This window comes from Idiotropiscis lumnitzeri, chromosome 15 (assembly GCF_059441095.1).
Source record: "Idiotropiscis lumnitzeri isolate Australia: NSW breed Sydney's pygmy pipehorse chromosome 15, RoL_Ilum_1.0, whole genome shotgun sequence".
NCBI lineage: Eukaryota > Metazoa > Chordata > Actinopteri > Syngnathiformes > Syngnathidae > Idiotropiscis > Idiotropiscis lumnitzeri.
In genome coordinates, this window is record NC_142405.1 from 12,066,425 (window position 1) to 12,089,441 (window position 23,017).

The following is a 23,017-nucleotide window of genomic DNA, read 5'->3' on the forward strand; positions in this document are numbered from 1 at the left end:
GATGTAGTTAATAGTGGAGGACATTAAAAGTGAATCAATTTAATTTTAGGTTTTGCAGTAAGTCACATTTTAATCAATGCAGATGTGACTCAAATATATTTACATTTTTTTTTTATTCAAGTTGATAAGTTAACGTCACCAAGTTGCCATATATTGTATGCAAACAGATGGTCACATGATCCTCACAAGGACAAACCCATGACTTTAATCCCTTAAAATCTAGCTGGCTCATGGAGCTGTCTGAGGTATGCGCCTTACCACCCTCATGGAGTTTGTTTTATTTGAAGACAAACTCTACACGTTACCTGTCCGGGTTATGCGCAACAATTTCTTGTCTGCGGGAAACGGGTGGAAGCACTTCCTTTTCGGCTCGGGTGAATGGCGGGGGAGGACGAAGCAACTGCAGAAATAGAAAATATTATTTTAAACAAACTTTCTTCAAGGTATACCAAAGATGACCATGTTTACATATATAATTTATTATATGCATACATGTATAATATAAAGGCTATCATATAAATGTCATAAAGAAAACAAAATTTAATGAGGTCAGGGTCAAACCATCATGTTCTCAATAGTTATGCTTTTTATTGCAGCATACAACGGAAGTCCATTTACCAGTTTTTCTGTATTTTGGTCATGTGTTCTGTGTGTGTTTTCTGTCTTTTGTCAATGTTCAGGGACCAAAGGGGCACAAAAAAAAATACATTCTTGAAGCCTTTCAGGTGTATTGCTCTTATGCACCAATAGCCAAAAATGATTAAAAACAAAGTAATCCCAATGTAATCTCATGTTGGGAATTTTGGTTCGACAGTATCTGCTCTAGATGATTGCTTGTTCTCTCTGCAGTGCATGGATGGGAATCCACTTTTATCCTTTGGTCCCTTATTCTTTACACAGACTCGGCTCGTGCCTGTCGGTGAACAGAAGTCAGTTATATGTGGATGCTGCAATTGCGATTGGTTGATGTATCAATTATCCCAATTCTAGAATTAACATGTGCATCGTCACTTTTGCAGAAGCACAGAAGCACCGTGAGTGAGTTTGAAAGCGAGATGGAGTCAATGAAAGATGCTGAATGAGAAGGCGATGGAAGGAATGAATGAGGGTGGAGGTGTTGGCTCGACCACGTAAAACCAACTTGTGCCAACATTCTTTCACGTCTGAGCTCCAACTGAAATGGAACAGAAATAAAACAGGCTTTGGATGTCCTCTAAAAATAAACGATTTTACCGATTAGTGGCTTGGAAAATACCTTCCTTAATATATGGCATCGTAGTCATTATTCACAAAACATGATGGAAATGCTAATATTGAAACTGTGCTAACATCTCAATATTAAGTCCATTTTTATTGGATGTATATCCTTTCTTGCTGTGAGGCATCTATCATAGAATAGATTATAGTGGCTGAACCAAATCAACAAGTTCAGGTTTAATTGCTACTCTCGCTCAATTAGAAAGTGCTTGCGTATTTTGATGCTGTAACAACTGCATGTCCTGGAAGGCAATAAATGAAACGATTCTGTGCTATGGGCAATTTGGAGACTAAAACACAGCAAGGCCTCTTGGGCACACAAATAGAGCACTATGAATTTATTCCGTCGTCATGAAATACAAAACTCTTTGGAGTTGGAAAACAGTGCATGGTATTGACTTTGTTTTGTTTATGGGTGTCACGTTTCATATGATCGCCAGCGAGCAGAGGTCGCAGTTGGCCTGCCAAGTGGAGTGCTTTGAGATTTTTATTTTATTTTTTTCCATGAAAAGGCTTTAATAACGCAAAAGATGAGGGGTGTGCTGTCAGAGGTTGGGATGGAAGGATGACGAGAAGATGGCTGGATTCAGGTGAGGGAGGGAAAGAGGAGGAATGATCGGGATGCGCTGACTCACTCTGACCCTTCTCCCATCTTCACAAGGATTGTGGGTATTTATACTGTAGCGTAGGCTGTTCAACCCCTTTATATAAGCCCGTACACAGACCCAGGGAGAATAATGTCTTTTCTTTGGACTATTGACTTTCTACCTCCTGTTTATCACCCTGCTCCTTATCCACTTGTATCAATGTCTTCCCACCTTGCTCACCAGAGTGTTTTTCTTCAGCAAGACTGTCAGAAGAGCACACAATACGAGCAACAGTCTACACTGGCTTTCTTAAAATGCTGCCAGTATCACTTGCCTGTAGCCATGGAAAAGATGCGGTGGTGACCGTCATGTTCGGGTGCTAGCCACAAGTTGACGGAATCACGTTGTTCGATTTATTTTTCTGTTTAACGGGCTCCTGGTTGTGTTTTGATGCCAGTTGGGCTCAAGTCCTCCTTACACTGCGGGATCTTGACTTGTGCATTGTGACGTAGCATTATTCGTATAGCAAATCATTTGCCCCATTGAAATTAATTGGAATGCTATTAATCTGTCCCGTCACCAAAAACCACCATCCACTTGATTAATGAATTCTGACAAAAAATGTGTATACTGTATAGTCAACCACCCATATTCACACATTATTTTACTGTAAAAGTCACCATTTTTTTATCGTTCTTTCTGTATGTACAGACACGCAGATACTATTGTTGTTGTAATTCCTCGGAAATGACAGATTGCGAGTGTCGGGGAGGAGCTAATTATAGCCTGAGTGTTCGCCGAATGTTAGAACTCAACTGATATGGGACTTGGGATTTTTTTTCCAATATATTATTCATGTAATTGGACAATACTATTCATATATTCTTATTATAGCCTCACTTATCTACACTGCAACGTTGGCCAAGGTGACTACTACGTTGGTAGCGTGGCTTATTTGTCGGAAACTTGCCAAACATGAAATGTTACTGGTTGTTGTATTATTTGAAATTCACGAAGAAAATTCAATTAGACGCATAAGATACTGCTATAGAGTATTTTTTAAAAGATAATCTTCAAATCAAATCAAATTTTATTTATACAGCACTTTTTATACATAAAATGCAGCTCAAAGTGCTGTACAATTAAAACATCCCAATTACAACAAAAAAATAAAACTCACTCTCGCCCACCCAACATAAACACAAGACACATCCACATGCACGCCTGAACTTGCATACAGACAGAACACTCGCATTCACACAACCTAATAAACTGTCTTAATAGAAAGACAGAGCAAGGCACAGAGAAACCATATGAGAAAATGTACCCAGGGTAGGTCATCCGCGTTGGGAGGAATGACAGCCCACGTCCACAGGGAGCCCCACCGTCAGCGGGACCCCTACACATAGTGCAGAGGGCCCCGGTCCGCCGGGCCTAAGGAGGGGATGATGGCACCATGATTTTATAAGGTCCGTTTTTATTAGCTATTTAAGTGTATTACAAACAAATATAGGGCCCGATTGTGGATAACAAAACTCAATTTCCAGCTAGTCTGAATTCAGACAGCTAAGCAGCTGTGGTTGCAAAGGTACTACTGTCCAATCCATACTGTAGCTACATGAGCTGGTGTGTTTCGCATTGACGTGACATCTAAATCTGGGCCATCACTGGGCTCCATGTCATTGCATCGCTCTCTTTCACTTGCATACACACACACACACACACACACACCTTCTGGCAGCTCATTAGTGGAAAATGCGGTGCAACATTGGTGTTTTGCCAACAGTTCATAAAGAGAATATATGAGAAGCGTGGAGCAGGGTTGAGATGATAGAAAGAAAGAAAATGAATACGATGGGAGCTTTGGAACAAGGAAACAATGAAAGATGGAAAAACGTTTAAAAAAAATCTGCATATATGCAATTAAGACAGAAAGCTTATATCATGATTTTAAATAATAGGGATTGTGAGAGAAGTTGTGCCAAATGCTGACAGTTGAGTCGCGGGTGTCCATTTTCTTTGTATTTTTGCATTGTTTGCATTCACTCTTCATTGCCTTGTTCGCGCTGAGCACAACAGGACTTTAATATTGAGTGACAAACCAGGCATTATGTAATATTATAAAGTGAATATTGATGAGGGCTGTGCAACTCGAGACACACACAAACATGGCCGGGGGAAAAAAAAAAAACAACCCAGTTGTTATATTGTGAAGAATCTGTGCACTGTGAGTTGTGTAGTGAGTTTAAGTTCATCATGAATGTCTGTTTTCTTCCCTCCTCTTTAATGCCCTCTTCAAGCACGTCCAAACGTGAACAGCGATAGAAATGGGGGAAAAAAAAAGCAAAACCCACTTTAACCTTCCAGTAAAGGAGTGGGATCAATACTGCGCTGCCTTATTGTGAAAAGTTTAATTTATCTTGCTTATTGGAAGCTGTCAGGGAAACACGATGCACCTTGCTGGCTGAAAAGCAATTTAGAACGCCGGTTGCCGGTTGCAGCCAGAGAGGTAACATTGTTGGAGTGCTACAGGTGCATCACACGGCTGCTTGCCTCTGTAGTGACCTGGTTCGATTTGATTGGCTCATCAGGTTGGCACGCTGATGCTTCCCCATTACTGGATGTCAGGGCTTATTAAGTAATGCTAACAAAGACCGTTTTTATAAAAAAAAAAAGATACATCTCATGTTGACATGACCAGGATTTTTTTTTTAAGGCTAAAAACCAAGATGTACTGAAAACACAAAAGTGACGACATAATTTTTTTATAAATATTTTGTTAGATTTTATTTTATTTTTTTTGGCGGGGGACATCATGGAAAAATGATGCTCCGATGTTAAGTACTCACCTTGTATAACTGTATAACTGTACTGCCCCGTCGAAGTAACGCAACACACAGCTCTTTATATCTAAACCGCCGGCAACAAAAGTGAGTACACCCCAAAGTGAAAATGTCCAAAATGGACCCAATTGGCCATCTTCCCTTCCTGGTGTTTTGTGACTTGTTTGCTTTGCCAGGTCTCAGGTATGAATGAGATATGTTAAATTTGATGCTTCCATGCTCACATTTTCTTATACTGGTCACTGGAAGTTCATTTATGCCCCTCATTGCATTGTGCTACGTAAGATGGCCTAAGATACAGTGCAAAAAGATTGCAAACACCTTGAAACTGATATTGACACAATTGCATAAAGAGGCATACTCTTTTAGTTTTTATTGAATGTGCATGCACAAGTTGGTGACATGTTTGTGTTCTCCGCTTCTCCAGTAAAGTGTACATTTATTATGAGAATATGTCCAATGGAGTCTTGTGACTTAATTATCCAAATTCTAAACAGTCATCATGAAGTGCTTCGAGAGGCTGGTTCTCCAGCACATCAGGGACTGCCTTCCTCCCACTCTGGACTCCTTACCAGTTTGCATACCGGGCTAACAGATCCACTGAGGACGTCATCGACACTGCTCTGCATGTTGTGCTGGGCCACCTGGAAAAACAGCAGAGCTATGCAAGGATGCTCTTTGTGGACTACAGCTCGGCATTCAACACAATCATCCCGGACATCCTCGTCGCCAAACTGGACATTCTCGGCCTCCCTGCCCTCACACGCTTCTGGATTAAGGACTTTGTGACCAACAGACCCCAGACTGTGTTGCTCGGCCCCTACACGTCCGCTGAGCACCGGTTCCCCTCAAGGATGCGTGCTGAGCCCTCTCCTCTCCTCTACACCTACGACTGCAGCCCGGCCCACGGTAACAACACCATCGTCAAGTTTGCTGACGACACGACAGTGGTCGGTCTGATCTCGGAAGGTGACGAGACAGCCTACAGAGAGGAGGTCCAGAGACTGACGGCTTGGTGCGAGGACAACAGACTGCAACTCAACATTGCAAAAACAAAGGAGATCGTCATCGACTTCAGGAGGAACAAGACGGTGCCGCCCCCCCTCTGCATCGAAGGCGTGTGTGTGGAGAGGGTCCGCACGTTCAAGTTCCTGGAAGTACAGATCTCCGATGACCTTTCTTGGACACACAACACCACAGCAGTGGTAAAGAAGGTCCGCCAGCGTCTGCACTTTCTGAGAGTCCTCAGGAAATTCAACCTGGACAGGAAGCTGCTGCTAGCCTTCTACCACTCGTCCATCGAGACCCTGCTGACGTACTGTGTCTCCACCTGGTACAGCGGCTGCACTGAGGCGGACAGAGTGAGGCTCCAGAGGATGGTCAAAACAGCGCAAAGGATTATTGGCTGCCCTCTCCCCTCACTGTCGGACATCTACACCGCCCGGTGCCTCAGAAGGGCTCTCAACATCGTCAAAGACAATACCCACCCAAACTCACACCTGTTCGACCTGATGCCCTCTGGCAGGCGCTACAGGTGCATCAAATCGAGGACCAATAGACTGAGAAACAGTTTCTTTCCAAGAGCCATCTCCATTCTAAACTTTCACACACACACACGACCACCCGCACCTTGCAGAACAGCAACGTGATGTGTTTTTATATATCCTATTCAGTATTATTTTCCATTGCACTAACTAGTCTCTTATTTATCTAATTTATATATTTATCTGAATTATTGTTGTATTGCACTGGAGAGGGGAGCTCTCTAATCTCACACTTGAGTACAATGACAATAAAGGGATTTCTGATTTTCCGATTCTACTGCCCAAAAATAGCATGGATAGACTTCAGCGCCCCTCGTGACCCTTGTGAGGAGAAGCGCTCCAGATAATAGATGGATAAATAAGTAAAAAAAAAAAATAACATTCAGTAAATTCAACACAATTTCTTTCCAATGCTATTATTTTTCTTTCATTTGAGCTATATATATTACAGGAAATTACTCTTAAGCACTGCGCCGCAATCACCAGGCCCCAGCGGGCTGCTCAGATTGGGAGAAGAAAAAAAAAAAAAAAAAAAGTAAAGTCGAATATCAAGATGTTAATTGTCTCAGTCGCATTACAGTAATATTAAACCCACAAGCAAGTGAAACAAATAACGGTAGCTCATGCGAAGGCCGCTCTGCACGCTATGCAACCAGCACCCCAGAGGAGGCAGAGTTGCATCCAAAAGTGGTTAGAGAGTGAAACCTCCATATTAGGTAGACAGTTTGTAACAGTTTGAAATAATAACCGACCTTGTGATTTTACCCAATCATCTCAATCGTGGCTTATCAATGCCACCATAAGGTCATAAAACAACGAAATCTCAGCTGCTCAGGAATATAGAGAGACCGATTCCGAACCCGCGTTGATTAGAGAATATCATTAAAACAAAGTCTTTTCTTCATCTCGCTCCATCACACACACAGTCATGTGCACCTCAATGGTACTTGACTCCCACGCAATATCCTCCTCTTTGGTCACACCTCCCCCTCACCGATATGATACAACACACGTATCAGACCACCCACTCATCCCAGTCACATCGCAGATTGAATATACAAAGCGAGGGTGGAAGGAGGAAAGGAGCTAGGGAGGGAAATGGAGAGAGCTGTACGCACATATTGCTTCAAGGCAACTGCTCTTTTGGAGTAGCACTTGTGCCAAATCCTTTACCAAAACACAGATTGTATTGCAAAAATAGAAGTGCACACTATGCAATGAAATGACCCGTGGGCCAAAACAAACAAAAATCGCATTATATAAATATGCCATAAAAAGAGACTCGGCGCAGGCGCGTTTTTGTTTTTGTCAAAAAAACAAAATGTAAATACTGTAGTTTAAATGCAAATAATGGTTCAAATGAAAACGACAATCTTTCATAAATGTGCAGTAAACTAAATTAAAAATATATGTGCATGTGTTCACAGGAAGACGGACACATTATGTTAATGATTAATGGAACTTCCTGAACCCAAGGTGATCTTTGATCTCAGTCCGACTCTGGGCACCCTGCCACTGTGCCTTCATTCTTCATCATTTCCATCAAATCGTCATGGGAAACTTACATATTTACCGAACAGACCATTACACCCAAATTTGTTTAATTTTGAGTGTATTGCAATACTCCCGAGTTTTTTGTGTGAGATTTCTCACTTTTTACCTGCATTCATTTCATGCCAGTCATTAGCATATTCCTAAAACACTTCCTTTGTTTCTGCACCAACTGCTTGTCCCGTCTATTTCTTAACCCGCCCCAAAAAAACAACAGCCCTTTGAAAAGCACTTGTTGTGCCACTGATTAGTCAGAAATCAGAAATCCCTTTATTGTCATTGTACTCAAGTGTGCAATGAGATTAGAGGGCTCCCATCTCCAGTGCAATACAACAATAATACAGACAAATATATAAATTAGATAAATAAATAAGAGAGTGCAATGGAATTTAGTACTGAATGGGGTATATAAAAACACATCACAATGCTGTTCTGCAAGGTAAGGGTGTTCTCGTGTGTGTGTGAGAGTTCAGAATGGAGATGGCTCTTGGAAAGAAACTGTTTCTCAGTCTATTGATCCTCGATTTGATGCACCTGTAGCGCCTGCCAGAGGGCATCAGGTCGAACAGGTGTGAGTTTGGGTGGGTATTGTCTTTGACGATGTTGAGAGCCCTTCTGAGGCACCGGGCGGTGTAGATGTCCGACAGTGAGGGGAGAGGGCAGCCAATAATCCTTTGCGCTGTTGTGACTGTCCTCTGGAGCCTCACTCTGTCCGCCTCAGTGCAGCCGCTGTACCAGGTGGAGACACAGTACGTCAGCAGGCTCTCGATGGACGAGTGGTAGAAGGCTAGCAGCAGCTTCCTGTCCAGGTTGAATTTCCTGAGGACTTTCAGGAAGTGCAGACGCCTGTGGACCTTCTTTACCACTGCTGTGGTGTTGTGTGTCCAAGAAAGGTAATCGGAGATCTGTACTTCCAGGAACTTGAACGTGCGGACCCTCTCCACACACACGCCTTCGATGCAGAGGGGGGGCGGCACCGTCTTGTTCCTCCTGAAGTCGATGACGATCTCCTTTGTTTTTGCAATGTTGAGTTGCAGTCTGTTGTCCTCGCACCAAGCCGTCAGTCTCTGGACCTCCTCTCTGTAGGCTGTCTCGTCAGCTTCCGAGATCAGACCGACCACTGTCGTGTCGTCAGCAAACTTGACGATGGTGTTGTTACCGTGGGCCGGGCTGCAGTTGTAGGTGTAGAGGGCGTATAGGAGAGGGCTCAGCACGCATCCTTGAGGGGAACCGGTGCTCAGCGGACGTCTAGGGGCCGAGCAACACAGTCTGGGGTCTGTTGGTCAGAAAGTCCTTAATCCAGGAGCGTGTGAGGGCAGGGAGGCCGAGAATGTCCAGTTTGGCGACGAGGATGTCTGGGATGATCGTGTTGAATGCCGAGCTGTAGTCCACAAAGAGCATCCTTGCATATCTCTGCTGTTGTTCCAGGTGGCCCAGCACAACATGCAGAGCAGTGTCGATGGCGTCCTCAGTGGATCTGTTGGCCCGGTATGCAAACTGGTAGGGGTCCAGAGTGGGAGGAAGGCAGTCCCTGATGTGCTGAAGAACCAGCCTCTCGAAGCACTTCATGATGACTGGCGTGAGAGCAACAGGACGATAGTCATTCAGGAGGACTGCGGGTGACTTTTTGGGGACAGGAATAATGGTGGAAATTTTCAAGCAGGTGGGGATGACTGCTTGAGCCAGGGAGCGGTTGAAGACCCTGCAGAAAACATGTGACAGTTGGTGGGCACATGCTCTGAGGACCTTGCCTGGTATTCCGTCGGGTCCAGTAGCTTTCCTGGGGTTAATAGCCAGGAGTGCGCGCCTCACATCGTGTTCCTCTACGGTGAGTGGGGGGGAGTTGAGGCATGAAGTGCAGGGGTGTGACGGTTGGGGCGAGTCAAAGCGAGCGAAGAAGCTCCTCTGCCAGCGATGCACTCGGGTCTACAGAGGTCGTGCTGCTGCCTCGGAAGTTGGTGATGCTCCATAGACCCTGCCACACCTCCCGTGGTCTGTTGCTGGCAAGGTGGGACTCCAGCCTCCTCTTGTAGTTTGCCTTGGCTAGCTTGATGCCTTTGCTCAGGTCAGCACGAGCCACCCTGATACACTCTGAACTGGTTGTCAGCCAATTGCAGGGCATCCATAGTCAAACAACAATTCGCACACACTCATACCTAGGGGCAATTTAGAGTGTCCAATCAACCTACTATGCATGTTTTTGGAATGTGGGAGGAAACCGGAGTACTCGGAAGAAACCCCCGCAGGCACGGGGAGAACTTGCAAACTCCACATAGGAAGGCCGGAGCCGGATTTGAACCCACAACCTCTGCACTGTGAGGCCATCGTGCTAACCTGGCGGCCACTGTGCTGCCCCAATTTATTTATTTATTTATTTATTAGTGTTTGCACAGAATAAAATCCTCTGGATCCAGATACAATTTTTAAACAGACTGTACTTCACCATACTCGACTGAGAGTGAAGCAAGTACTCTGTGGGGGCCGGGGGGGAAACAGTAAAAAGTAGACAGTAAATGGTGAGTAACTTCTGAATTCCATTTTAAATTTGAACATGAACTTCAGACAAAAATGTAAAATATCTTAATTATATAGTTGCACATAATAGTAGCAAGCTAAATGTACCATAATTCACCGTTACTGGCTAAAGGTAGTTTGTTCTTAACAGATATTGTGAAGTAAAATCAAAAATTATTTCTCTAACAAGTACAATTTATCCTAAAAGTAAATGTAGTAGTGGAGTAAACGTCGTGTGCTACTACCACCCTCTGTGTACGAGCTTATTTTTAGCCATCTCGCCTCGTCACGCCTGCCAGTAGATCTGACATTGATCAATTTGATGGGGACGTCAGGCCGGGTGGCAGCTGTGCATCGAGGCTTTCATGCGTTTCTGCACCGCTAGCTATTGTCAAACCCTTCCACAATCGGAAGGATTCTTGTTTTCTTTTGTTTTATTAAAAAAAAAAAAATAAAATCAAACATGTAAAACCAAAACGTGTTCTTTGATAATGTAGATTCTTCTAGCAGATATTAAACCAAGTCATTTTGTTGCAACATAAGTGGAGCGACATTACACGTTTTATTGCGTTGTAGCCATGTGTAAGAAGCACTTATCCAGAGTGGCTGACAATGGCTCAGTGGTGCAGGACTGTGTGTGGGAGTTAATAAGACAGAATCTTCTGTACATTTCCCACTGGAAGCCATTTAATAAGTGAGCTACAAGGCAGATCCGAACAGCATCACACATCACTCTTGTCGCGTCTCCTCCTGAGCATCGTATACGGCAGGGATGTCCAACATCTGGCACGCTGGCCACGTTCTGCCTTGCCACCCATATATATATATATATATTTTTTTTGTGACCTAGAGTACATTTAAAAATAAAATAAAATAAAAAAAAGAGAAAATTGAGTGTGATGTCCCTAACACCTCGAGTTGCTTCTACTTCTAATAAATTCATTTAATATTATTCTATGTTTCGATTTGCAAATAACTATTTAAAACAGAATTGAGATGTTCAGTGCCACTTTTTTTTAGACAGACACCAGTATTCCGTCTTTAAGTACTCACCAATATAGATTACCAATCCCTGTAGTACTTTTGAAATTTCATTTAACACAATGACAAAAAATTGAAATTACATTTCTTGATGATGCTGATGATGATGATGATTCGCTGATGTGCCCGAATGCCACAGTATAGCGGAAGCTACTGCCAAGGAGGACTTATTCAATGGCAGATTTTTTTTTCTGCATTTAGTATCGGTGACTGGTATCGGCAGCCTTGAAAAATATACGATCCAATGAGGCTTGTATTGGCCCAAAACTATTACGTCCGTTCCTGCTCATCCCACCAATGGAATAGCAACATTTCTAGTGAATAAATAAAATTCAGTTTCTGATTCCTAAATTAAATTTGAACATGTGCAAATCAACAGGCAAAGCTAGTTGTTGGAAACAAAGGAATAGTGTCAGTGAGGCAGTTCTTCAAAATAACAAAAACTAAAAGTGTTTCAAAGCGCTGTCAAGCAGACGCACAAATTGAAGTGAAGAAATGGTCAATGAGAAGTCTTTGTATAGTCTGGAAAGAAAAAAAAAAAAAGAAAAAAAAAGGTCCACTGGGAATATGTCAACCGAGCGGGTACAAAAATAAACAAACAAACAAAAAAAATAGTTTGCTCTACTTTACGTTCTGTGTCAAGGCTCAATTTGTGAACATATCACATTAACAATGATGAAAAAGAGAAAAAAAAATTTGTGCTATGCAGTAATAGAAATTAGCTATATATATATATATATATATATATATATGCCCTGATTTGTTTTTTCTATTTTTGCCATTATTTTATGTGGAATTTTGTCCATTCTGTTGAATTAGTTTATCATATTTTCACTCATTGAAAACCTCCGCATGTGTGTGGGGTTAATGTTAGCCTTGCTTTACCTTCCCGACTCATAAATCTGCTTCCATCAGTAATAGTAGGTCACAGAGGAGACCCCATCCCAGACTCCCCTCACCTTTCTTGATCATGTTGTGCTAAACAAAGATCATCCTATTCCATGAAAGTGATTCAAAGAACTCTTCTTTCTCCCCGCAGTGTGCTGTTTCGTGGTGCACAAACGCTGCCATGAGTTTGTTACGTTCTCCTGCCCAGGAGCTGATAAAGGTCCAGCTTCAGATGTGAGTATGACTCACAAACACGTGCGAGTGTGTGTGTGTGTCAATTTGCACGCATAGGACAACAAGAACTGTGGACCATGAGCATGGAAATGTTGAGAAGCACATTTTGTTTTTTTTTTTGCTGTTGGCATTTCATGCACATGCAAGATGAAGAGGAAGGTATTTTTTTTTTTTTTTTTTAACTGTGCACTTTTCTCATTTTTAACCTTGGTTTAACAACAGAACAGTTTGTTTTCGGTTCCAGCAAGACTGTCCACAAAGATCCATCAAACAACTTTGGGACAAACTACTCCTACTTATGATTAATAGTTTCTGACTTGCAAAGAGCAAATCCATACCGACTTGGAAAGATCTCATGACTTGGATGTAAAATTAAGTTTCATTCGCTCAGGATGTGGATAGATATGATTACACAAAGCTTATCTTGTGAGCGGCGTTAAATAATTCAGTGGGTTTGCAATTCATTGTTCCATCATCAAAATGAATCCGGCCAGCTGGCATAATAGATTGTTAATCATGGCCTTCGCCTCCTCACCCGCTTGTTCTGGAAGTGCCATGAAAGTGTTACTTTTATCATGGACTTGTGCAGGCTTTGAAAGCTCTGACAGGTAGCCTCCTTTCTTTGATTTCTATTAAATTGTAGACGGGCTCGCTAATTTGCGCTTATGATGAGAACACTATGCCGTTCCCTTCCTTATCTTCAGAGCGCTTTCATCACGTCGACTCCATCCTTTCAAGAACCCAAGGGTCTTTTTAATTTCCATGTCCTCTTCTCCCTCAGGAGCACCCTTCAGTGTGACAAGTGCACATCCTCATCCCTCAGAGGAAATGCTGTTCATTATTTTTTCTTATTGTGTGTAAACTATTTACGACGGATTGCCATTTGAATTCTTTGCTTTTGTTTCGCACGTTTTCAGCAATGATGGACCTGTCAATCAGTGACAGGTCACCTGTTTTTATCATTTAACTAATCATTGTAGTCTGTTTATAGCAGGCACTCTCCATTCTCTGAAAATGCTCTCCGACTGTCATCCACACCGCAGTCGCCTCTACCTATTCTATTTAAATGCCAGTCCACCCCGAGGGGGGTAGTGGGTTGCTCTTAATTACGGGGCCTTACCAGGCCCACCATGTCATTTTCTTAATGAGTTTGTGGACTTATGACCTCAGTTCCAATGCGGGGGGTAATCTAGGCTAGCTTCCTTTTGATGCAAATTTAAAAAGAGGAGACAAGTCTGCTCCTCTGGCTATGCATGGAAAGAGGGAGGACAAAATCATACTCGGAGAATAAAGGCATGGCGAGACAAGACGGTTTTGGTTAAATACACAAGGCAACACGATGTGCTTCACACAATCTAGATTATAACACCTGAAAGCATCTACAAACTAACAGGAAAGAGAAAAAAAACATTTTACTGAGAATTAATAAGTGTGTACATTGACAGCAATTACACACATTTAAAAACAAAACATTTAAAGGCATTTAAAAGGAAAGGAAATAAAAAGTAGCTTTCTAAAATTACTGACAGTGAAATTGATTATTAATGCTTAAAGGACCTTAATCACAGGTAATTTACTAATCGCTGCCCTCCCACAGAGTTTCTCCGCTCCTAACTTGAAAGCTAAGCAGGGCGAGTATCCACAGCCACTTTGAAGCTAAGACTAGACTGCACTAGTTGACACCTTTTAACTTTGGAATAGTGTAACAAGAGCATCAGAGTTTGGTTGTATGCACATTTAAGGATTAGCTTGGAACATTCGCGTCTAAAAAGCTAAAGTTACATGAGGCCATGCTAATCCTACTCCATTTCACAACTACCTGGACTTGCTCGACCAAGCATTATATGGAACAGGGCTTGACCTGATGCAAGGCGTTTCCCTTAAATCAGGCTAATTTCAGCGAGACAAAAAAATAGGTAGTGTAAAGTATGCTATAATTATTGATCCTTTTCATGCAGTATTTTAGCAATACCATTTCAACGCACATGTAAAAATACCGGCTCGTTTAACTGTAAATATTTGATTTACATGGCCAAATCTCAGAGATTGATCCGCATTAGATTGATTCATCACTTTTTAGCCTTTGCGAGATGATGAGGTTGAGGTTTTCTATGCGGTCAGGCCAAATGTTTGTCAAGGACAATGCAATTACTGCAGCTGTTGAAGAAGATTTACTGCGCATCATCAGTTACGTTGTCACCCACTTAACGGTATTAAGCTCCCCTCTCTCATTTTCCTCTGTCTCACAACAATGTATGTTTAAAAGAAGAAGTCAATTATAGATCTGGGTTAATAGAATACTTGTCCTTCGGGACAAGTCGAGGGATGAGATGAGGCTCTAATGAAACCTACATTCAAGGTCCTCAGCCTGATAATGTGACTTGAGGATGTGTGGGGATGCGAGCAAGTAAAAAGAAATGCCAACTAAGTCTGTATACTGTACATTTTTTTTCAACAATTCCTCAGTGATGAAAGCATTGTTCTTGGAAACAGAATTAAATTGTGTGGAACTGATTGTATTTTAATGACATCTTGGAGACGAGCTTAACGTCGAGGTGCGAGTCAGTCAGTATCAAATTTCTCAAGTAATTTTTGGTTTGAAGTAAGACAACATGCTGTGGGAAACTACATTGACACCAATATTTGTTTAGCTAAAAAGCAGAGCATGCACAATGAAAAACAACAAAGTGTGTGGGTGGTACTGTAGCACTCATTAGTGACTAGTGACCGTTGCACTGTATGAATATGTTATGAGCTTAGATGCTTAGAGACTCAGCAGCACAACATATGCTAAGAGTCCATTTGTCTGCAGGGTCCCGGCCTCTTTATCGCGACTAAAATATTAATCGGCTGCATCTGTAATTGACACAGCACGTGCGGGTACATTGTCATGACAATGCAACTGAGACGATTGTTCATTTGATTGGAGGAGGGGGGGGCTGGGCGGGGGTTCTCGGTGTGATCAGAGTAGCAGAGTGATGATCCCCAGCTCCAAAAACGTTTTGTATAAATTGTTTTCTAATTGTTTGGTGCGGTACTGATTACAAACGCAAATAAAATTCTCCATTATGCAAATGAGCCGCTTTCACTCGTTCTGTTGGGCATTTGGAATGAGAGGGTCAAAGGTCGGAATCCCACTTCATTTGAAGAAATATAGTAACAAAGTAATAACATAAGTTTAGGATAAAACATGTTGGAAAGGGAAATTTGTTACAATTTATATTAGTGTTGTCAAGCCATTACTCTTTTTAACTAATTAATCACAAAAGATTCCGTAATTAACCGCGTTTAATCACATTTTCACCTATTTTTTTTGTGCAGCATGTAACCGCTTGCAACTTGAATAATATCATGTCATTAACGTAAAATTAAAAAAATATGACGTAGATTTAAAATCAAAGACTATTCGAATTACTTTCTTTGATCCGTGAATACAATCTAAACTGAGTCATCTTTACTGTTATTTTTCTTCGAAACAATCCTCAAGACTAATACACTGAGTTCTGCCTACAAGCACCACACTCCAGCAGTGTTTCCAAGCCCCAGTGGTAACTTGAACAGAGTGTTTTGTTCTAAGATGATATGCTAAACACAGAGTTAACGGAGTTAAAATATTTAATTGATTGTGTTTAATCTTGAGTTAACTTTTTAATTTTGACAGCCCGAATTATTTATCTTTATATATATATATATATATATATATATATATATATATATATATATATAATCGAAAATGTCCATTGAAACTATCCTGTTGGCATATAGGTACGCTTGCTATGTACAGTATACACAGATATATTTTACACACTCTGTCCAATTGACAGATGGATTTGGAGGACGCACTTTTACCTCTTATCAACTGTGAACATATCATGTTTCTTGTCAGCAGTATTTTATAGAAACTCAAGTTTTCATCTTCCTCTTCCAACCTATCTCTATATGCATGGCTGTTATTTCTTTCGACGTGACTGCAGCAACATCGCTTTTTCGCTTTGCAGAGGAACAGAAAAAAAATGAACTAGCAGGAGGGGCAGTCGCCCTTGACAAGAGATGAGAATCAACACAGACAAAAATACGCGCAGATGCGCATACACACCCACGCAAAGGAAATCACAGGCAGCCGCACAATCATTTAGGCATAACAAGAAGCACATACACACTGGTGAACAAACCTTGTGGAGGCTGCGTAGAATTTAGACAGCAGCCATCTAATTTAAACACAATTTTCCAGGACAGGTGTGGAGAATGGGAAGAAATCAATTTGCATGGTCGTTTTTTTTTTTTTTTTCTGGGCTCAAAAGAACTGAAATATGCCATCGAGGTTTACTGTCCCTTGAATTATGTTACATACTGAAGGTTCACTTTCGATCTGTGGTAATCATTTAGCAATATGAAATAAAGTGAAATAAACTGTTCTATGATGTGCTAAAGATCTGGCAGCCCGTTAGAGCCGATTAATTGTCCAATATTTGACATATTGGAACTTGTACAATGCCTCTCTGTTTTTCTGTATTTCTTATATGATTATGCATGTTTTGTTTGTTAATGAATATGTCATTGTCATTAATAACATAGCCAGTTAATTTGAGTGTCAGTCACCAGAAAATATTAAATTATTAGATGCGGCTGCGGCTGCCTATGATTGCAGCACACACACCTTAGACAGAAATAGAATCTGTTTCTGCCCCACTTATGCCTTACAGGTGTTCTTAACAGAGGAAATGAAACCCAAGTTCCCAAGTATACAGCACTTGTCATTTGCACGTGCATCAGATCATTTCTCATTTTTATGTAATAATGAATCAAATGTTTGGAACCTGGAAATGGTTGAAGTAGTTTGCATCAACTTCCCCCTCGAGGCACCGCTTCTTCGCTCTCTCGCTTGAGAAAATCCAGAGCATGACTGTTCTGTTTTGTTATTGATTTCGAACATTTGGTGAAAGTCTGCACAAGGATGCTAGCTTTTGTTATCAAATGTTGACATTTCTCTCTGTCTGTAGGATCCGAGAGCTAAGCACAAGTTCAAGATCCACACCTATTCCAGTCCCACTTTCTGTGACCATTGTGGCTCTCTGCTGTATGGCCTCATTCACCAGGGCATGAGATGTGACCGTACGTACTAGCACAAACGGAAACAATTCTTCAAGTTTTGGGTTTGGTTATGCTTGCTTGGCCCACATGAATGAGTATTTGATGTTCTCACGTGTCGTCTAATTTGGCCGAGTGTGTGCTGTAGTGCAGTGGTCCCCGACCGCCAGGCCGCCGCCGCCTGGTACCAAGTCGTGGCAGACCGTACAAATTAAAGAAAAAAAACCTGCAATACTTGCGGTTTATTTATTACTCGAGGCTGAATAATATTTTCTTTTGTAAAGTGATCAGCTTCTCTCTGTTATCTTGGACTCTAATGTTAATTGTCTTGGTTGCATCACACTCATTAAACCCACAAGCTGGCAAAATTAGGGAAATAAAAGAGGACGTACCAAGCCCGCCTGCACAATATGCGGTGAGCAGCCAACCACCCCACGCCCCTTGCTGGTTCGCAAAAATTATGGAGTTGCATGAACTGGTCCACGGCAGGAAAAAAAGGTTGAGGACCACTGCACTAGTGTATATAAAAAAGTCCACACACTCCTGTCCAAATGCCATTTTTTCTTTCCTTAAAGAAATTTTTTCACATCTCTTTCCATCATTAATGTGACCTAGACAACAAAATCCAAAACAAGGTTGAATATTTGTTAATGTGATTGGTTAATTATTCAGAAACTCAGCCACATCGCATATGGCCGCATCCCAGATATAAGAGGGTCTGCGCACTTTAGCAAGCACAATATTTCAGTTGTTATTTTTACTCTCCTCTTGAAAAGATGGAGAAAAAAACAGTTGTACCTTTTATAGGTTACATTAATGGTGAAAAAAAGTGTTGAAATGATGGTCTCACAAAAAGCAAAAAAATTGTTTAGCAACTGTAGATTCTGTTCATCATTACTTACTATATTCTGACATAAGTTTGGACAAATTCATATTTGACTACCCTTAAAGTTGTACAATTTTGTAAATTTGTACAATCGTAATGAGATCCATTTCAACATGCAATTTAATAGGGTAACTAAAACATTAGAAACACGACTTAGTTTAATGGAGTGACACTTAAAATAAAACTAATAAGCATGCAGCATTGTTATCGTAATAGAGCTCAGTCAAAACTCAGCATTTTTATCCCTACGGGATATTGCATTGGAATTGCGCTGGATTATCTAAACGTGGATGATGAGTGTATGAACATGGATACGTATATGCACTTAAATTGTAGTTCTTAAAGGGGAAGTCACCTCCCCAAAAACATCTTTACAAGAATATTTATATGCGGGCCGACTAGTCGAAAGATGGCGTTCTGATTAATATTGCGTTTGTGCAATATGATTTAAGCAGTAAAATTCCCCTGTTTTTGTCTAGTTCAAAGGGCGGCCATTTTCTTACTACTGTCGACTGAAAATGACTGCACAGTTGCGCAGGGCTCAGGTAACGACCAATCATGACTCCGCTTCAGAAAACAGGTGAGCCGTGATTGACGCAACTGTGATGTCATTTTCCGTTGACAGAAAGTGACAAATTGGCCACCTCTCAACGTGGCTAAAAAAAGATTTTGCTGCTTAACTCATCTTTCACAAATGCAATATCAGTCATAATGCCACGTTTAGACTATTGATAGTGCATAGAACATTTTATTGCGAAAAACTTTTTGGGTGGTTGACTTCCCCTTTCAGCACTGTTTCCATACGTGTGATTGAATACTTTGTATTCTATACAGTAGGTGTATGCATTAGTTTCCGACTGTGTTCTTAAATCACTTCCCTGTATTTGAAAGATCACATCTGGTATAATCATACATGTGTTCTGGTTGTGTTTGTGGACACATAACCCCGTTTACAAAAACAAACAGATCTCTGCCCTGTCTAATGAAATCAATATTATCTGTTGCAGACTGTATGATGAACATCCATAAGCGCTGTGTGGCCAATGTGCCGAGTCTGTGTGGAACAGATCATACTGAGAGGAGAGGACGTATTTACATCAGTGCTGAGATCAAGACTCATGTGCTCACTGTTACCAGTAAGTGATGCTCTCAACACACCTGCGTGAAGTTGGCCCCCCATTTGTTGCAAAAATAGGTGGAAATAGTTTGTTTCGTTTGTGCTGCGTTTGTGCCCGTTTGTGCTGTTAAAATTTTCGTTTGTGCTGCTTCGGTTCGAAAGATATTACACTTTGTTTTATTTCGAGTGTGACGTCACCCAGCCCCCCATTTTCATCCGATTGACTTGGGAATGGTGCCAAATGGGGGGCCAACTTCACGCAGGTTCTCAACACATGCACTCACTCACAGGAATTAAATGTGCTCTGCCGCCCTCTACTGGTGTAGTTATAGCAGTTGAAATTTCATAATTATAATTGAGAGAAAATCGATTTTATTTTATCCTCAACACAATCACCAACCAGCACGGTGATATGTATTGTATTAAAGGCAATAACTGTTTTTAGTGGTACTGTGATGTGGATATATACAACACATTGAGTATATTCAATATACATTCTCGGTACATGGTGTTGCATGTTTGGAAAAATTAAAAATGCCAAGTGTAGGTTAATAAAAGAGCTTTTCTCAAGGGAGTTTCTTCACAAGGGGGTTCACACACTCAGAAGAAAAGCAACATAACACCTACGCTTTGAAAAGTGTGTGATTTTAAAAAGGCATGCATCTGTTTTCCACACTGCTTTTCGGGTTGCTGGTAACGAACTCGAGCACCCCGGACAGTCAATCGCAATTTACAGTCAAACTCTCAGTAATTTAGAGTCTACAGTTCACTAAAGAAACATTTTTTTTTATTAAGGAGGAAATTCAGATATGCATTATATTACTTTACTGTGATTACTTTTTTTTTCATTTTTTGCACTCCACAAGGCAAAAAAAGTGTTTGTCAATCCCTCCCTGCATTATGCCCAACAGAAATAATGTTTTAACATGCCCCATTTCACGCTGAAGTACAGAAGCTAAACTAAATGGAGGCCTACCATCTTGTTTAGAACGGCAGCAATGTAATCTCTAAGCAGTCATGACATGACGATTTTCTTTCTTTTTTTATGTTGTATTTTATTTTTGCCAGGAAATCCTTCAAGTGGTAAAATGTCTCATCTGACTCAATACTCCCAGTTAACGTTCTGGAAATGTTACACTCAGGCAAAGCCACTAGATGGCAGCAGAGGTTTGTTTTAGGTTTGCCCTGATTCCCTGATTGAAAACCTGTTATTACAATACAGGATTGTATAGTTTTCCAGGAAAAGGAGTATGAATTGTTTGAATTGTCAGGACACTAAGGGATTTAAAAATAATAATAAAAAGTTGAATAATGATACTTCTATAATATTGCGTCTCGGTGGAAGGCCATGGAATTGCCGCCTGGTCTTCTGTGGGGATTTACCCACAATCCTACATTGCAATTGTAGAAATACAATAATATAATAGGAGACAATTGTGCCACGTAATTAATCTGCTGTTGTTCAGAATCAAGATTTATCTAAAACGTGAAAAATACAAGTCGCTGATTAAATTATTAATGTGTACAGATCACTCCCTTCAAGCTAGTTAAACTTCACTTTGCTAATTGAAAGACGTAGGAATTGCTGACATCATTGTGGACCAGTTAGCTGACCCTTGTGCTATAATTTTATTTTAACTTTTAAGTAAACGGTCTTATTGCTTATATCGTTGATTCTGGGCAGATTGTCATGGCAATTTCTAAAGGCTAAAATGTAATTGGACGAAATTCTTACATACTTGCATACATACGTTGAAGCAGTGTAGCCATGGCCAACGCTCCAAAATGAAGAGAAGAGACTACTGGGAATAAGTCAATATAATTTTATGGAACAAATGCAGAGAAGCCTTCTCTTGGCCCACCCCTGCTTTATTACGTTTCACAGTTTGCAGCGTTGTAATATTTATCTGCAGCCACAGGGGTCAGTAAGTACACACCAGCTGCTGCCACCCTCATTGCAGGAAGGTGAGAACCGGCTTTAAAAACACCAGAAATGGCTGAGCACCTCAACATTGCAGACTGCTCGAGACGGCAGCCGCACCGAGAAATGCATTAGTGCCACGGAGCTCAATTCAAAACAGCAGACATGAGTGCAAAGTAGCACTTTATTGATCACTTTTAGGTCACTCTTTTGCCTCTCGGGGAGATGCAAGCTGCGTGGTGGTGGCGGAACAGCATCCATGGAGATAGAGGGCAGTCAAGCGTTTGGCTCAAGGACACAGTGACCAGCAGGGGAAATGCGGTCTTAAGATTGTGGCTTTGGAAGTTATCCTCATTTAGTACTGCGGCCATGACACCCACAGAACTCACACGCTCATAATATGACATCAGAATGATTAAGCAAATGCGTCATATATTGAATATTATCTAGAGCAAATATTAATAGGGATCTTCTATACGTCCTTTTTCAAACCGATACCAGTATAAGAATTCTTTGACTTCTCGCTGATAACCGGTACTGATACCTCGAGTACTTCTGATATATAAATTTTCATATGACGCAGATTATGATTCGCAGTATAGCAACAACTACTGCCGAGGAGGAATTATTCATTCAAATGATCTATTTTGGGTATCGGCAGCCTCTACGAGCACCTAGTGAGGAAAAATAAGGCTGGCATTGGCCCGATACCGATAACTGGTAGTAGTACTCTCCCATCCCTACATAATACTCAAGATGGCCACAATATTAGGTACTCCGTATAATCTAATTACTATACAAACTGACTTCTTGCCAAAAATCTCCCATTATGAAAAAGATAGAGTACAGTGCAGCTCAACGGCAACCAACAGAGGCCTACGTACGTTGTTTACTTTATAAAACTTGAAGATTATCAAGACTCCGATAAGACATACAATAAATTCTACTGTAACTATCCTCTTCTGTAAACCAGACTTAAATATATGCATTAGCACACTTACTGTAGATGGGCAATCATATTTCTATGACACACATTAAAATAAACAACAGCCAAGCATAGAAAGGCGCACACAAACCGTGTTCTATTTACTGAGAGAGTCCTATGAGACTCTTTGGCATGCTACCCTCTTTATAGCCAGAATTTGCTGGTCACTTTAACAGGCATCATCTAATATTTACTGGCCTGCTCCGCTGAGGGTTTCATGCTGGCTATCGGGGCCTGCACTGCTGTGGTTAACCTCTCAGAGTGTAGTCCAACATCCTGCTTTGCCCACATACAGGTAAATCATACATACACCTTTCGTTCCTCGTTTTGGCCGTCATGCCTGATTTTGACATATCACTTCCATTTTTTTTTTTTTTAAATTTTGTTAATGAAGAGAAAACCCAGAAATGCAAGATGGTTAGTTGGGATATGAGATCTCACACACTTGTATTGTTTTTCCTGAACTGTCGTTCTGAGTAAAGGGCTCCACAAAGTGAGGTAAATTGACAAATTAATTTGTGATGTATTTTGTTAATGAAGAACTGCCGGTTCTTATGCCTT

General features: G+C 41.2%; 1 protein-coding gene across 2 annotated transcripts in view; it reads left to right on the forward strand.

Annotated features, from left to right (window-relative positions):
• Positions 1-23,017, forward strand: part of prkcbb (protein kinase C, beta b) — a 73,402-nt gene that overhangs the window by 12,245 nt on the left and 38,140 nt on the right. For both annotated transcript variants that reach the window (XM_088316090.1, XM_088316089.1), the window contains exons 3-5: positions 12,377-12,459; positions 17,460-17,571; positions 19,441-19,569. In XM_088316090.1, the coding sequence (XP_088172216.1) occupies positions 12,377-12,459; positions 17,460-17,571; positions 19,441-19,569 (324 nt within the window). The remainder of the gene's footprint in view (positions 1-12,376; positions 12,460-17,459; positions 17,572-19,440; positions 19,570-23,017) is intronic.